Raw genomic sequence first — 16,143 nt, 5'->3', positions numbered from 1 at the left:
CGGGGCCCTGAACGGGGCGGGCCCGGGGCTGTCCGGGGCTGGGAACGGGGCGGGCCCGGGGCTGGGAACGGGGCGGTGAACGGGGCGGGGAACGGCCGGGAGCCGAGCCCCGCTGTCCGTGCCCCAGCAGGGCCCAGCCGCGGCCCCAGCTCTGCTCCCTCCCAGCGCTGCCGGTACCGGGCCCAGCGCCCCTCGCTGCACCCAGCACAGGCTCCGGGGAAAGCGAGCCGGGGTGTCCCTGTGTCCCTGGAACACAGGGGGCTGAATGCTGGTGTGATTCACTTTGTTTGTTTTTTTTAATTCACAAGTAAAGGGGAGGCGGCACAGAAACAGCAGGAAGGTGTGCATGGCAGAGGCACGGAGGCTCCAGCAGGCTCCTTAAAGCAGGCTCAGTACAGCGACAGGCTGTGGCACAAGCAGCCAGCCCACACTCCTCCTCCTGCGGGCACAGCAAGGAGGAAGGAGCTGGCAGATCCCCAGAACGGTGCCCTCAGGGGCACTGCTGCTCCCCAGTCGCTCCCCATCGGACACACGGCAGTGTCTGCGCCAGCTGGACTTCAGCTCCTGCCCCAGAGCTCTGCTTCTGGAAAGCCAGTCACCTCTCCCACCTCTCGGCAGGGCTGCAGGCCCTGCGTGAACACCAGCCTGTACCTCAGGCGGACGGGATCCTGCGAGAGAAGGGAAGAGGGGCACACCGTGATTATAAACTCCCAGACTCCTTCACCCCTCATGGCCTCGCTGCAGCGAGCCACCTCTGAAAGGGGAAACAGCAGCCTTGCAGAAGCTCTGCACAGGAGGAAACCCTGGATAGGTTAACCTAAGGATATACCTATCCTAACCTGGACAGCTAACCCTAATATAGACAAGAGCAACTCAAAGAGCAACATAACTATGCATTCCAGCCATGGGCATGTTGGCAATCCAGGCCTGGGCAGCCTACTCAGAGACAGAGAGTTCCTTACGCTGATCTTGGGTCTCATAACTATCCACCAGTGCAAAAGATCTGCCACCCATCACTTGTGCCTTGGGTGTCCCCGTGTTCCATCAGCTGCACCATGAGTGCCTGCAGCTGTGTCTGTGTGCAGATCCTCCAGAACTGCACAGGCCCCTGCACAACTGCCCGCACGGTCCTTCAGACTGTAGCTCTGAAAGCTCTTTGAGCAGAAAATCATCTTCCCAGCACAGTCCAGACTGCCCTGTCTCTCCACTACACCTCCTCATTATTAGGGGTCTCCCCATTTTTCACACAAACAGCCAGGGAGTTCCCAGTGCCCACCAGCAGCACCTTGTGTGGGTTGGAGAGCAGCAGCACCTGGGACAGCACTGCAGGTGGGAGGAGAGGGCTGAAGGCTGGCAGCTCGGACCCAGAGGCTGGTTGTAGCTTAATTTGCATGGTCTGAAAGAGAAAACAAAATAAACACTTGTTAATCCATGCCGGGAAAGGGCTGTGAGCCTCAGTGAGCCATGGAGCTGGTTAAAGGTACATCAGCCAGACTCTTCATTCAGTGAGAAGCACAGCCTGCCACTAAAGGCAGATATTCCTAAACAGCCAGTTCTATCCATGGACACACAGAGTGAAACAGGCAGCACTGTTCAACAGGATCTCTGTGCAGAGACAGGGAGCCACAATTTCCCATGAGCAAGGCAAATGCTCAGTAAGAAATGGTGACCCTTCTTCTCAGGACATTTCTGAGCCTCTCCGCTACCTGTCACAGGTTTCTCACCTTTGGGACTGCAGCCTGGAACACTATGTCCTTAATGGGGTGTGCTGAGGTGCTGAGCATGGACAGAACCATCACCAGCACGTCTGGTCGGCCGGGAGCTGGGTCTCTGGAGAAGTGGAGCATGACCTTGAAACCATTCCTGTCATACACAGTGAGTGGAGAGATGGTGCCTGCCAGAGACAAATCGAGAACCAGAATCAAAGCCTGGCTTCCTCTCCCATCTGAGGGCAATCAGGAAAGATGGGATAAGGAATAGCAAAAAGGAAAATGCAGACAAACTTTTACTTTCTTTGGCAAACTCACAGACCAAGTGGCACACAGCCCCTGATTTACATCTGCCTCCAAGGCAGAGACAGGAATCTGAATGTCTGCCTTTAGGGCTTAGCAGCTCAGGCTCCACCAGTCCTTGAGAGTAGTCAGGTGTGGATCCAACAGAGATGTGCTGGGAAAAGCAAAGTGCCTTTCTGGGCACACACAGGATTTGGCTCCTTACCATCCACGCCTGGCAAATTCACATCTGGCTATCACCATCCTGCCCTTCCAAAATCAGCTAAAAGCTTCACTTGAGGCTGAAGGCAGATCAGGATGCCTGTGCACCTGTCCTCTTCCAGCAGCAGTGAGAGCCAAGGCTCTGCAGCGCCAGGCTGAGACCCCAGGGTGACATTCCCAGGAAATGCTCTGGGTCAGAGCTGGGCCATACAGTGTCAAACCAAAAAGCAGAGGTGGAAGGAAGAGCTTCCTGCTTTAGGAAGTGGGGCAGCTCCCACTCAGAAGTGTCTTTCAGGACTTTTAGTGGAACAACTGTTTGAAGCTTGACTGAAGGTGTGAAGGACAGGGTTTAGAAGCACATCACAAAGATCAGGCAGGGCAGAAACTCCTGAGCAATGAGTAGGGAGGACAAGGACATTCTCATGCTCTGATCCCTAACACCTGCTCAAATTCTCAGGTACATTAAGCCCATCACAGAACAGTGATTACTTGTGCCAGTGACCCACACAGCATGAAGCTACTTTGGCTTCCTGTCCTGCAAAACTCATGCAAGAGCTCTAGTAAGCAGAGCTGGGGCACAGAACTGTACTTACTTGGTATAACTGAAATTAAAGGCACAAAAAGGTTTTCTAGAGAAGCATCATTGGAAGCTGGGTGCAAAGAGGCAGCAGGCTTCAGATCGTAGCCTGGACTGAGGAGGGGAGGATCTGCCACTGAGTTATTTGGAAGATCTGGAAAGGGCAATTTCATTGGTGATAAATCCCTGCAAAGAAAAGCAGGCAGAAAGCTTGTATTAAGCAGAGATACTACAGCGAATGTACTGTCTTCTGCTATGTCTGTCTCTATTCCCAATCCCTCATCCCCTTTAGGTATAAAAAAACTACAGACTTACACTCTGAGCCCTTGAGGAATTCAAGAACTCTATCATCTGTGGAAGATCTTGCTGTTTCAAAACTCATTAAGGCAGATTTTGGTTCTGTTACTATGGTAAAACTTAGGTTTAGGGCTTTGGAAGTCTGCCATCCCTGAGCACAGCTTCTCTGGAGCCCTAGTCAGGCAGATCAAAGTAAATTCCTGCTCAAAGACATCACAGGAAGCTGAAAATCTTCAGTAAAGTTTCTTGTAATATGGCAGACTGTATAAGCATACTGTAATAGTCTCCTGCTCTGAAGATCTGTGGAGATTAATTGGATTTGTGAACTGTTCCAAGCTTCCACTGAATGTCTGGAAACTCCCTTGTCACAGACTGGAGAAAGCTGAGGAAAGGGCTTTTTGAGTGACAGGTTTTTATAAAAAGGCCTGACCGTAAGGTTTTTGTTCTTTTAGCTGAACACCACCTTGTTATCAACCAATGGGATTTGTCTCCCCAAATTTCTGACCCTTGGAAGGTCCTGGTGTGCAATTAACTGCAATTAACCAATGCAGAACTGCAGGAAAGGGCCAATATGTGCATGGGTCACCTGCCATCACTAACCAGAGGTAGCTGAAAGGTTTTCCTAAATTCTCCCTGCTGTAAAAGAATTCCTCAGCCCCCAGATCTGACTCTGTTATGAAGAGTTTACTTACAAAGGGAATGTCTTGGTCCTGGGTGGTGGAGAGAGCTGCTCATCCAGGCTCTGGAACTCACTCTTCCCTGCACAGCTGTCCTCGCAGCCCTGCTGTGGTGCCAGGCGTTGAGCAGCCCTTACACCGTCCCTAAAGCCATTGTGTACAGCAGGCTGGAAAATAAAGCCCTTCAGGTTCATGCTGTATAGTATCAGCAGCAATAAACCTGTTGCACTGAAAATAACTGTTTATCAAACACCACTACCTAAAGCAGAAATACATATGAGTCATTTGGTTACAGACTGCACCTGAGAGCACAAGGATTGCGGCTTCCCTTCAGAACAGAGCGCTATACCAGAAGGGCTGCCAGGGAAAGGCAGAGCAGGAATCATCTCTGATTTTTGTCCTTTATACCTTATGGACAGCAGAGTGTCTGAGCATCACTCACCTCTGCCAGGCCAAAATCAGGGGGTGGTTCCTGTGTGACAGGGGAGTTGCTGAGACCTAAGAAAGACACCAAAATACCACAGATAATGTACAGAAAGCAGGGCTTTCCTTTGCTGCCTGACACCACTGGGGACACTGCATCCCTGCAAACCTCCATCTGGAAGGCCCCGCTTTCTCTTGGGGTGCTGAAGGCAAAGTTCCCCTCTCTTGACTGAAGACCACAGACCCCAGTAAGGAGGGTGGCACCGAAGCGCACGTACAGACCTGAGGAGCGCAGCTGCTCCTCGAGCAGGCAGCTGGAGGTGGTGCTGCCGTGCCGGGGGGCCGAGGCCGTGTCTGCAGAGGGCTCTGGGGGGGTCTGGGCCGTGGCCTCCAGCTCGGAGAAGTCGATCAGGGTGTAGCTCCTCGTGCGCCGCGGGGCTGCTCGGCACGCTGGGGAACAGACACGGTTAGCTGGAGCCTGGGGAGGGGTGGCACAGCCACGGCTGCGGCTGTGCCTCAAAGGTGAGGAGCCTGGGGAGTGTCTTCTGTCAATTATACGCAAGAGAAAATTCTGGTTACATCATGTTTTTCATGCGTTACAGCACTTTCTCCAGGTTTGTTCTCTGAGCAGCACTTCCCCGCCAAACCCCGCTCCCACCTGGCGTGCAGGGCAGAGCTGCTGTGGGGGCTCCTCACCTGGTGCACGGGCAGAGCTGGCAGCTGAACCTGCTCCATCCCCGTCCTCCTGGCTGGCCGCAGCCTGCCTGTACTGCCCCAGCGCCCAGGAGAGCTGGTCATTGGCCTGCAGGACCTCAGCTGGGAAACCAGAGCACACACAAAACACTCATCTTCCAGGGGAACGTCAGACAGTTCCACAGCACCCCCCAAAATGCCCCTGAGGAAGGGACAGTGCAGCTCAGGAGCAAGGCCCAGCAGAGCAGGCTGCCCTCAGCTCCTCCCTCGCCTTTCATTCCATTTTGCACACATAGCTGCTGATTCCAGGCCTCTCTCTCACTTATCAAGATCCCTTTAAAATCTTATCCTATCTCTAAAGTATTCCTAATTCCTGCCATCTCTTCTGCACTTTCTTTTCAGTTCTCTGAACATCAGAACTCAAAAAAAACTCAGAAAACCACCTCAGCTGAAGAAACAGATTCACTGTTTAACTTTGGGCTCCAAGTGAAAATTAACAGCTTCCTCAGAGACGAGCAGGAGGAGACCACATGCCACTTCCCTGGGCATGGCTTCACGGTGAGAGTGGGGAGCTTTGCCCACAGGGTGCCAAGCAGCCAGCAGTCCCCTCCCAGGGCAGGGCACGGCCCTGTGCCAGTGCCAAGGGGCACGAGGACAGTGCTGGCTCTTACCCAGAGCCTCCTCGTCAGGCACGGCCTCGCTGGCCAGGCGGAAGAGCAGCGGCCGGAGCCTCTCACAGCGCTGGAACAGGGCCTGGGGAACAGGGCACTGCTGAGCACCCCACACACCCACACCTGTCTGTGCCCTCCTGCAGGGGAGGCTCCTCTAGCACAGGGAGGGAAAAGAGCATTCACCTGCAGGCTCTCCTGGTCAGCTGGGGATAATTCACCTCTCCTGTAGCTCTCCAGGAACTCATCCATACGCCTGACATTCTCAGAAACCTCACGGATGGTGTTCACCCTTCGGGACACCTGAGCTGACTTTTCTTGTTCCTGTGATGAAAAATGAAATATTACTGTGACTTGGCTGGAGCAGTCAGGGTCACACCTATTAATATTTATTGCAGGTAGAGAAGGCACAAAGCAGCACAGGTGAGAACAAGCCCCCAGCTGCCCCATCGGGGCACCCTGGCCGTGTGCTGTGCAATATGGAATACATCTCACCACAGGCACGAGTGTGACTTCAGAATTTGAGCTGGGAGTTGGTGGCTTCTGCCACACAGAACAACCACAGGGCTTTGTTAAACCAGATCTCCTGTGTGAGCAGAGAAGTGGGATGCTCCTTCACACGGAACATGTAAACAGGCCAGACATGCGCACACACTGCATGCAGGAAAGAGGCAGTTCTGTACAGAAGTGACTTCTTTCCATCTGGGAACTGAGTTTATTTTTGGAAATTTCCAGCCACTACTGCAGTACTACTGCCAAGGTCCCAGTGACACAGAAGCGTCCTGCTCCATGCACATTCACAAATTCCCTCTGTGGCAAGGGCACATTTTAGGGAAACAAAACAAAACGATCCCAGCTGTAATCTCAGAACAATTTAGAGACTGAGCACGGTCCCCTCTCCGGGGCTGCAGTGCAGAGGGTCCCCTGTCAAATGGAAAGGCCGGGTTCCCCCGCCCTCCCCGGAGCACAGAGACCCTGGGGCAGCTCCCACCTCCTGGACGGCGCTCTGGATCAGGCGGTTGGCGGCCTGCAGGTCCGCGGGGCGGCTGCTCCTCAGCAGCCTGGCCAGGAGCTGTGGGCACACACGGGCAGCAGTGAGCAGCGGCAGCAGCCCTGGCACCGTGCGCACACCACAGCCACAGACACTGCTGCAGAGCGGCTCCATCAGCCCGGAGACTGTCAGCTCCTGTCCCACAGCCCAGCCCAGGCCACGCTGCTCCTGCACACACTGCTGGTCAGGATTAGGGACTCTGGCTCTGCAGAACTCCTGTAAGACTGGAGAAGCCCTCCCTTGGGGAGATTTCATGGAAACTGATGTTTTTCTGTAAAAAAGTTTCACTGCTTTCTAAGGAAATATTTCTGACAAAGCTTCAGAGAGTTCTCCAGCTGTTGCACTGCAGGAGGCATCAGCATTATTCTGAGATTGTCTCAAACAGCAGAAGGTCCCGAAATATTTCTGACCTCTTTTCTCATCAGGACAAAACAGAGGGTGGGGCATGAAGACTCTAAGGTTTACCTTGGACTTCTCTTCATCTGTGTCAAAAATAGAATTCTGAGGTCTTGGAGAAGGGGGAGGTAAAATTTTGTCTTCTGGCAGTTTGGGATCTTCTTTTACAATCCCTGGAACAGGTAACAGTACTTGTTCAGTGATGCCCAAGCTGCCGAAACCTTGATGCTCAACAGTGCATGAGGTTTTGCACAGATTTCCAGATTAAAACACCACTGAGGACCACTAAACATAATGGAGTGGATGAAAAAATCCACCCCAGGATCCCTCTGAACTCATGTCTCATAACCCTGGGAGATATTCCAGGGCAAAGATCACTTCTCAGCCTGTCCTGTGCTTCTCCCCTGCCCACAGTGTGAGCAAGGACCTCAGACTGGTCTGAGCTGTGCTCAGGAAGGCTGTTCTTTGGAAAATCCCTTTAACCAGTTCCATGCATCCTTCAGAACCCAGCCAGCCTGGGACCTTTGTCCCTTCTCCTCACACACAGCATGTTAGGAAAAAGCTGAGTCACAAGCTGAGGGGGGCAGATATCTGTGGGGGAAGCCATGGGCTCGGGAGGCTAAAAAGGAAACTGAAATAACAGAACTGAACCTTGTTTCTTCAGCATCTGATAAGCATCCTGGATTTTGACTTCCTGAGGAAACCAGACTGTCCAACTGAATATCACTTCTGTGACCCTCGACTTGACTTTTTCTGAAGACCAAATTCCGTAATACTGAAAACAAGACAGTAAAGAAAGACAAAAATCTCAAATGAGAATCACACACACATACTATAATAATCAAAATTAAACCACTTCAAACTTCTCTGATCAGTTATTGAATCCAAAACCCAAAGCAGGTTATTTTAGTGAAAACATTCTGTGCTGCTGCAATACAGTCACAGCACTGGCCTCAGCCAGCCCCAGACACAGGACAACTGAACAAAACCAGAAACAAACATTATTCATTCTTATCTCTTATCAGCATCTGGGTGCTTTCTCCGTTTTCTCTCATTACTGCCTATGACCACTCCTTTAACTATAAAAACACAAACCTCCCAAGGCCAGGCATTTCCAACTGATTAAATGATACCTGTCCCCTCAGAGCAGTAACAGAATTGTCTTCAGAGATATGTGCTTCAGAGTCTGTGGCTTCACTGAAATTCTGTTATCAAGCCTGAGACTGAGACAAGGAGTTTTGTTCTTCAGTTGAGCACTTCTTTGCAATCAGCTTTTTGCAGCTCTGCCCTTGGGCTGATGCAATGGAAAATGAAACGTGCCCCAGTGGTAAATGTGTGCAGGAGCCACCAGAAAGGGAAATGGATGGTGTGATGCTCAGAGTGTCTCAGGCAGGCCCAGCCCCATGAAGAGGAGCACAGCCAGCAGATCCCACTGCCTCTGACAAAGCAGAGTGCATTCCTTATCCCAAAACCCCTGTAACCATCACCACCTACCTTTGGGGAAAGCACTTTAATCAGCTCGTTCAGAAACCTGAATTTTGCCATTTCACTGTGAAATCTGTCACCGCAGTTGTTCACACAAGTCTCCAGCACCTGCAAAAAGCAAAATGTTACCAACAGGAACTGAAAACACAAGGCTTGGTGAGCTTTCAAAAACTTTGTCATTATATTACTAAATCTAAGAACTTTCTGACACTGCAGTCACCCACACAAGAGACTGAGAAAGCCATGCAGCAAGAACACATTTTATTCCTTCATCCAGCTTTCCTAGGCAGCACGTTTAAGGCCACCTGCTCTGTTCTACCCATCACTAACAACTTTTGAGCTCTTGCCTCGGTGGTGGGACACAGCTCACACAGCCAGAGCTGCAGACCAGCAAACACCTCAGCAGAGCAGCTGGGGAGGAACAGAAGCAGTTACTGCCCCCACTGTGCCCTGGTTCCTGCAGTCCTTGTGCAAGGGAAAGTGAAACGGAGAGGCATCCAAGAGAAAGAGAAAGATGTGGATATCTAAGAGCAAAGGAAGAGAGCTGTCCTGTCTGCTCTGTTCTACCTGCCAGCTCTGATTCCCAGTGACTGCTCTGTGTGCTGATGGAAGTACTCACTGTGAGGGCATGCAGGGCTTCCCCCTCCTGAGGGGACTGGATTTTGTGTGCCAGCAGCCTCAGCGCAAACCACGGGCTGGGGAAGAGCAAAGCAAGTCACAGCATGCACGAGGAGCTCCCAGGAAGAGCAGATGCTGCTGGGCTGGGCCTGCACAGAAGGGCAGCTGCTGGGCTGCCAGCAGGACAGACAGCCTTCCTCGGGCACAGGGACACTGCACACACACAGGGCTGAACCGGTGACCCAGCACTGCCCCCAGCCCTGCCCTTTGGGAGGGAGCAGAGGGACAGGCCGGGGGAGTCCCTGGGCAGGCACCACCAGAGCTGGCTCTGCAGCTGCAGGAGCTCCAGTGACAGCCAGGACAGCCCGTGCCAGCTCCTGGGCACGTGTGGGTGCCAGGCCATGAGCTCTGAACTCAGTCTGCTCTAAACACAGGGATGACCACTAAGGTTTGACAGGTCACAAGCTTAATTAGTCCTTAATTAGTCCCCTGCTACTTCCCACAGAGGCCAGACTGCCAGCTGGAAGGTGAGGAAACCTCAGCAGAGCTGCTCCACCTGTCTGGAAGGAGAAGCTGAGGCTGAGCTGCCTGGGGGCTCCCCTGCAGAACCCCACAGCAGAATCCTTGTGCAGACCCCCAAGGGCATGGCCAGCAGGACCTGCTGCCCCGTGGGCTCCAGCATTGGTGTCAGAGCCCATTCCCTGACATCACCCTCCACCACACTGGCACACTCCCATTTCCAACTCCTATTTTCTGCTCCCAGGAGGAGCAGAGCCCAGCGAGCCCCCTCAGCTGCCCACGGCACAGCCCCAGGCCCTGCCCCACAGAGCCAGACACAGCCTGGGGGAGCACAAAGGGCTCTGTGTCTGCCTTACCCCTCTGTGGCAGCGTTCACCTGCTCGCAGAACCGCTGGATGCATTCCCAGTTCTCCTCGGAGACACTCGGGTCAGTGGCCTCATCTTGCAGAGGGAGAAAAACAAGAGAGGAAGAAGGAAAGCCCAGGCTCAGTGTGAGCCAGTGCCCAGAGCAGGAAGCAGCTCAGACCTCGCTGCTGCCGCTGCTCCAGAGCTTTCTGTGGCAGAAAAGGGAGACCCAGGACGAGCAGGAAACAGCTGTTACTAAAGCCTGCCTAAAAATATAGTCCCAAGCACACACTTAAAGTCAAGCACAGCCTGACAACAGCAGATGTTGCTTTTAGCAGGAGAAACTTAAAAACCATTTACAGGCAGCTCTCCCGAGACCACTACAAAACTTGTGCTGGAACACGGGCAGTTTACACATTAGCACGGCTGAATTCAGGAGAAAAAGTGGGTTTTGCCTCTATCCACTCCCCAGTGTGTCACTGAGCCAGCTTTGGGGGCAGGACAGGTAGGGAAGAAGCCAGATGCAGCAAGCCAGCACCCACACCACTCTACCAGGGTTCCATGGGGGCAGCAGCCCCTTCCCCAGGGGGGTGAAGCTGCTCCAGTGCCCACCCAGGTTGGAGGAGGCGGCAGAGCCAGCCCCAGACCCCCGGCCCCAGCCCCACTCACTGAGCCAGCGCTCCAGCTGCCCGCTGCCAGCCATGGCTGCGTGCCCGCGTCCCTGTGCCCGCAGGAAGCGGCTCCGGGCGGCCAGGGCACCCGCGTGAGGCTGCTGGGGAGGGCTGTGCTGGGGAAGGGCTCCTGCGGCTGCTGCGGAAGCGCTGCTGTGGGTGTGGGCTCAGCACAAGCCCTGAGCTCCTCCCCTCGGCGGCTGCACAGTAACCGTGAGAACGGAATCAAAGTCACCACGGTGATTTAATAACTAGAAGGGCATCAGACAGAAGAGGATAAAACATCTCAGTCTCGTGATCAGGGGTGTTTTTAGCAGAATCACGTACATGACACGGTGCACAGGAAACCCCCCTCTCAGCAGCTCACTGAGCCTGGCAGGACACCAGGGCAGCTAAGAGGGCAACAGCTATAATATATATCAATACATATACAAAAATACCCCCCACTGTATTTATTGGGGAACCGTGTCGTGTAGCTGTAGGTACCCTCTCCAAAAAGAATCTTATCTGTTGCTTTCAGAAGTTCATTTCCTTTCTGTCCACATGGTCTGAATTTAAATGCTGGTATGTGTATTCTTCTCCCACCCTGCCAAGCAGGCTCCTTGCACGAGACAGCGGCAGGATGGAGCTGAATCTGGACTTGGTTCCTCTCCCAGACGAAGTGGCTTGTGCTTGGTGCAGGTTCCTACAGACGTGGGGCCAGCCCAGACACCTGCCTGGCCTGAAGCCCAGCTCGTCTGCTCAGAGAGGATCACACAGGTGCCACCTGCACCATCCCAGTGTCAGCCTGGCAGTGTCACCAGTGTCCCTGTCAGCTGGACAGGGCTCTGCGTATGCGGCCACACGCCTCCTCAGCTCCCAGGGTCACCATCATCTCCGCCACGCTGGGGCCGTGCTGCAAACACAGAGTCACTGAGCACAGGAACTGACCTGCCCAGCTCGTGTCTGTGCATCACAGCCCTGCCCAGAGGCACCCGAAGGGCTGGCACCAGAGCTGAGCCAGGACTAGGCTCTGGAGAACTTGTGTAAACCGTGGGTTTGAGCTCTGTGAAAGCACACTGCACATCATCTCAGAACTGCTGCGTTACCTGCTGCCCGCTGAGCGCCAGGCGCAGCAGCTGCATCATGCTGCTGTACTTGGTCTCTCTGGTCTGCTTCTGCACACTTCTCAGCTCCCTGTTCAACTCCTCCACAGTCAGGGCAGCTGCTGGCCTTGTCAGGAGCCTTTGGGGAAGAAGGTGTCCTTACACTCTGGGGACATGGAAACCACAGGGCTCCCACCTGTCACCCCTGCCCTGTGCCAGGGCGCTCCCTCTGCTCCCCAGCAGCAGAGCTCATTCAAAAGAGCAAGTTTAAACTACAAAATTATGCCACGGACCCAGGAAACCACAGAAAAAGCAGTAATTCTGACTGTTGTCAGAGATGAGGAGCCATTTCTGCCACTACTCGGCTCAGAGAGCAGCACACTTACCCTGAGACCAGTTTTCCTATTTTATCTACTTCTGCAGAAATTGTTTGTAGCTGCTGCCGGGACACCGAGGGCCTGACCCACAGGTAGGAGTAACCACTCGACACCAGATCCTTCAGGAGGCTTATGTGGCCCTGGGGGAGGGAAGCAAAGCTGGCAAGGCAGAGGGCTGTGCTGTGGAGGAAGCAATTCCTCAGCCTGGAGGACGGGGGCACAGCACTCTGCCACTGCCCATACCTTTCTCAGCAGAAGGACTCGCTCCACATATTCCTCTTCCAGAACATCTGGATCCACTTGCTGCTGCCCATAGACGAGCTCCACCAGCCCCTGCAGCTCCCTGACGAGCTTCTGGCGCAGCCCTTGGTTCTCAATGTGACGGCTGAGGTGAATCCTGCAGCACAGCAAAGATCTGCTTTTGGAGTGCTTTGGGTTGCCTCAGATCACCCCAACCACGTCTCACAGAATATTCTGAGCTGGAAGAGACCCTCAGGGATCATCAAGCCCAACCTTTAAGGGAACAGCCCATCTGGGGACTGAACTCTCAACTTTGGCATTTCTTAGCACCATGCTCTGACCAACTGAGCTAAAACTTTGGAAGTGTTAGAAAAGCAGCACTAAACCAGTCGGACACACTACAAACAAGCATTTAGCTAAGGTGCCCCACAGGGAACTAATGATGAGGCCACCTTAGCAGCACAATGTCCTAGGAGCACGAGTGTACTTGCAGAAGAACCTTCTGGAAGTGTTAACTCTTTTTAGATGTTATTTTCTTAGTTATAAACATAAGAGTTTAGATCCTCCCAGCTACACCCACCCTCTGCCTAGACTTTCAGTGTTGCCAACCCCAGAGTCCAAGCACAGAATAGGAGAGGAGGCAGGAACTGTGCGAGCAGAAACTTATGGTTCCTCTCACTTAGCACAGCCCAACAAGTGCTGCACCAGGATCCAACAAACAAAACTCCAGCCAAAGCCAAGTGCTAGAAATAAATTCTCACTGACATGGTGCTTACTACATTTTAAAGCTACCACTAATTTTTTACCTGTTGAATTCTGGGAGTGCTTCGAGGTCCAGGAGAGCAGAATGAGTTGTAATTCTGCTTACTTCAAACTGGGAGATCAGCTCCTCCAGAGTCCTCCCCATCTGTTTCTCTGCAACACAAGCCAGAGGGAATCACAGGGCTGTGCTCTCCTCGGGCATGGAGCTGGGAGCATGCTGAGCAAAGGTGACACAGGACAGCCACCCGTGCAGTGCCAGCAGCAGCAGGGGTGTGCCAGGAGGGAAGTGGCAGCAGGCACACTGCCATGCTGCCCTCTCCCCAGGAGCTGCTCTGCCGCAGAGACACTGGGACATTGTGCTTGGCTCCATCGCTTCCTCAGCAGAGCCCCTCTGCCTCAGCTGGCCACAGAGAAGTCACACTCAGCCAGGAGTGGGCACTGCCCAAGCAAGATTTCATTCCCAAGCAGAGCTCTCAGAACACAAGTTAATTTGTGACCCCCAACAGCAAGAACCACAAAAGGAGACATTGACTCAGCTCCTCCTGGTCTGTCAGGTTAAAGGAAAGGTGGCACAGGTGCCAGACAACACAGCAATCACTAACCACAGAATGCAAGCTTTCTCAAGGCTTCACAGAGCTTCTCAGCCCTGAAGGGAGGGTTTTCCCAAGGGAGAACCCACTAAGCACCTGATTCAGTTTTAATGGCTGCAGATTTCCACCACCCCAGCTCCCTCCACAGGAGCTCTGCAGAAGGCCCGGCGGCACCTCGGTGACCGGCCGGTTATGTGACACCCATTCCCCGACCCCTTCAAACACGGACAGGATCTCAGCTGTTAGAGCAAACCCTCCGTGCCACGAAGCCAGCACGAGGTGGGCGGGCAGGCAGGAGCCCCCGGCGGTACCTGCGAACCCCGAGCCGCAGTTGGTGACCACGTCCAGCAGCGCCTCCGGCAGGAAGCCGTCCCGAGCGAAGCGCTGCAGGAAGATGTCCCCCTGCCTCTTGGACAGCTTGCCCCCGTCCTTGTTCAGCAGCAGCGGCAGGTGCCCGAAGCGGGGCGGCTCCCAGCCCAAGGCCCTGTAGAGCAGCAGGTGCTTGGAGGTGGAGGCCAGCCACTCGGTGCCGCGCAGCACGTGGGTGATGCCCATGTGGTGGTCGTCGACCACGCTGGCCAGGTGGTACGTGGGGAAGCCGTCCCCCTTGAGGATCACGGGGTCGCCCTCCACCTCTGCCACCTCGTGCTTGCTCCAGCCGTAGACCAGGTCCTGGAAGGGCTGCACGCCCCTCTCCAGGCGGAAGCGGATGACGCACTCCAGGCCCTGGGACAGCTTCTGGGCCACCTCCGAGGCTGTCAGGTGCCGGCACCGGTTGTCGTACCTTGGGGAGATGAGCGCCATCTCAGGCACCAGGGCTTCTGCTCAGCACGGGCCAACGCCACCGGCTGTTTCTACATCCCCAAAACCCTAAGCAGACGCCTGAATTTCAGCTGTAACCCGCCCACCGCACATCCAAACACCTCCTCTCTGGAGGGTGACAGAGCCTCCTCCCTCCACGGGCAGGAGGTGCAGCCGGAGCCGCGAGGCTCAGGCCAGGGGCCGGGCTCAGACACGCACCGCGGGGTCTGCTGGCGGCGCAGCGCGTCCCGGCGCAGCAGCTGCAGGCGCTGCGGGCTGCAGAAGCAGCGGTAGGCGGCCCCGCTGGCCAGCAGCGCCGCGCCAGCCCGCCCGTACAGCTCCAGCCGCTGCGACTGCACGTAGGGCCCCGCGGGGCCGCCCCGCCCGGGGCTCTCGTCCGGGGGAATACCTGCGACAGCGGCACGGACAGAGGCAGTGAGCAGCCCGGACAAAGGCAGCCGGACCCACCCTCCGGCTGAGTACGGCCAGCCTTTACAAGAAAGGTAAGGATTCAGCAGGTGGAAAATGAACGATGCTTCTAAATACCTGCCCAGTCCAACATATCTTCTATTCCTTCTGCAGCTCCAGGCACCACCCGATTCTGATCTGTATCCTCCACTCTTAAAATAAAGGTTCCTCGGTGCTTTTTGGCAAAGATATAATTGTACAAAGCAGTCCTAAGGCCACCTAAATGCAGAAAACCTGTAATCGTGGGGAAATCAGAGGAGGCGGTCACAAAGGAGACCCAGAGGAGAGTTCTAAATGTGAGCTGGAAGGGCGCTGGATGCTGCGTGCGATGGCAGCGGCACCGAGGCGGGAGCGGCACCGCACCCGGGGCACGTCCAGCTCCGGGGGCACTGGCTCTGGAAGGAACTCATGGATAACTCCTGCCAGGAACAGAGTCCCCAGAGTGACCGGGTAATGCCCGACAAGCGGGCACATACCAGGAACAGCACGCCACGGTACACCGACCGTGACCCCGCACGGCGGGAGAGCACCGGGACCCGCTGCAGGGGCGAGCCCGGGAACTCCGGCAGGAGCACTCCGGGCAGCCAGCAGCCACCCCACCCCTCCAGAGCCCCAATTTATGTTTTCAACCCAAAACCCCGCCCCGCCGCAGCGCAGCCCGGTGGTGGGCAGGGGCGGGGCTGCCGAGGGGTCGGTTACCTGTGGGGCTGGGCCCGAAGCGGACCCGCGGCCCCCGCTCGGGTCCGGGTCCGGGTCCGGGTCCCGATCCCGATCCCGATCCCGATCCCGATCCCGATCCCGATCCCGGTCCCGGTCCCGCCGCGCAGCGCAGCGCGCGCAGAGCTCGCGCCATCCCGCCACGCGCCCACGTGGCCGCGGCGCCGCTTCCGCCTGGCCCCGCAGCCAATCCCCGTGCGCGCCGCCGCCGGGGGCGGGGCCTCCCTTAAAGGCGCCACCACCCGCTTCGTCCGGTCGCGCGAGGGGACCTCGGCCGCCGCCACGGGCCCGGCAGCGTGGGGCAGTTCCGGTGCCCGGAGCGCCGAGCGGAGGGTCCGGCTCCCCTCCCGCCTCCCGGCGCGGCGCGGCCCGTGCTGCGGGGGCGCGATCTGGGGGTCACCGCCGCCCCCACGCTGAAAGGGAGGCGGGGGTGACTACGGGAGCCGGCGCGGCCCAGCAGCGGCGGGGCG

The 16,143-nt window shown here is 55.6% G+C and overlaps 2 protein-coding genes across 2 annotated transcripts; both read right to left on the bottom strand.

Annotated features, from left to right (window-relative positions):
* Window positions 1–527: 527 nt before the first annotated feature.
* GGA2 (golgi associated, gamma adaptin ear containing, ARF binding protein 2) lies at window positions 528–10,665 on the bottom strand. Its single transcript, XM_054271283.1, has 17 exons — window positions 10,632–10,665; window positions 9,974–10,058; window positions 9,100–9,175; window positions 8,490–8,588; window positions 7,647–7,770; window positions 7,065–7,168; window positions 6,540–6,620; window positions 5,735–5,872; window positions 5,552–5,633; window positions 4,884–5,003; window positions 4,470–4,637; window positions 4,207–4,262; window positions 3,780–3,931; window positions 2,807–2,976; window positions 1,725–1,894; window positions 1,286–1,396; window positions 528–668 (listed from the first exon to the last, which is right to left on the bottom strand). The coding sequence occupies exons 1-17, from the start codon at window positions 10,663–10,665 to the stop codon at window positions 558–560; spliced, it is 1,881 nt and encodes a 626-aa protein (XP_054127258.1). The 3' UTR covers window positions 528–557.
* A 779-nt stretch (window positions 10,666–11,444) lies between these two features.
* Window positions 11,445–15,809, bottom strand: EARS2 (glutamyl-tRNA synthetase 2, mitochondrial). Its single transcript, XM_054271292.1, has 9 exons — window positions 15,656–15,809; window positions 15,035–15,190; window positions 14,708–14,897; window positions 13,999–14,471; window positions 13,142–13,250; window positions 12,339–12,492; window positions 12,105–12,235; window positions 11,722–11,857; window positions 11,445–11,528 (listed from the first exon to the last, which is right to left on the bottom strand). Exons 1-9 carry the CDS (start codon window positions 15,807–15,809, stop codon window positions 11,445–11,447), a joined length of 1,587 nt encoding a protein of 528 aa, XP_054127267.1.
* Window positions 15,810–16,143: the final 334 nt, after the last annotated feature.

This window comes from Melozone crissalis, unplaced genomic scaffold (genome assembly GCF_028551555.1).
Source record: "Melozone crissalis strain CALT ecotype California unplaced genomic scaffold, PUWL_Pcris_2 ptg000012l_1, whole genome shotgun sequence".
In the NCBI taxonomy this organism is placed as follows: Eukaryota; Metazoa; Chordata; class Aves; order Passeriformes; family Passerellidae; genus Melozone; species Melozone crissalis.
Note: the sequence above shows the minus strand (reverse complement) of the source record. Positions and strands in the feature narration are given on the sequence as shown.

Excerpts from the sequence above, each read along its gene's own strand:
- EARS2 (XM_054271292.1), bottom strand. The coding sequence starts at position 15,809 with ATGGCGCGAGCTCTGCGCGCGCTGCGCTGCGCGGCGGGACCGGGACCG. Across the intron at positions 12,493-13,141 it reads GCACTCCCAGAATTCAACAG|GATTCACCTCAGCCGTCACA; the intron begins GTAAAAAATTAG and ends GCTGTGCTGCAG. Across the intron at positions 11,529-11,721 it reads TGGCGCTCAGCGGGCAGCAG|CACGGCCCCAGCGTGGCGGA; the intron begins GTAACGCAGCAG and ends CTGTGTTTGCAG.
- GGA2 (XM_054271283.1), bottom strand. The coding sequence starts at position 10,665 with ATGGCTGGCAGCGGGCAGCTGGAGCGCTGGCTCA. Across the intron at positions 1,895-2,806 it reads TTTAATTTCAGTTATACCAA|GCACCATCTCTCCACTCACT; the intron begins GTAAGTACAGTT and ends TGTCTCTGGCAG. Across the intron at positions 669-1,285 it reads TGCTCTCCAACCCACACAAG|GATCCCGTCCGCCTGAGGTA; the intron begins GTGCTGCTGGTG and ends CTTCTCTCGCAG.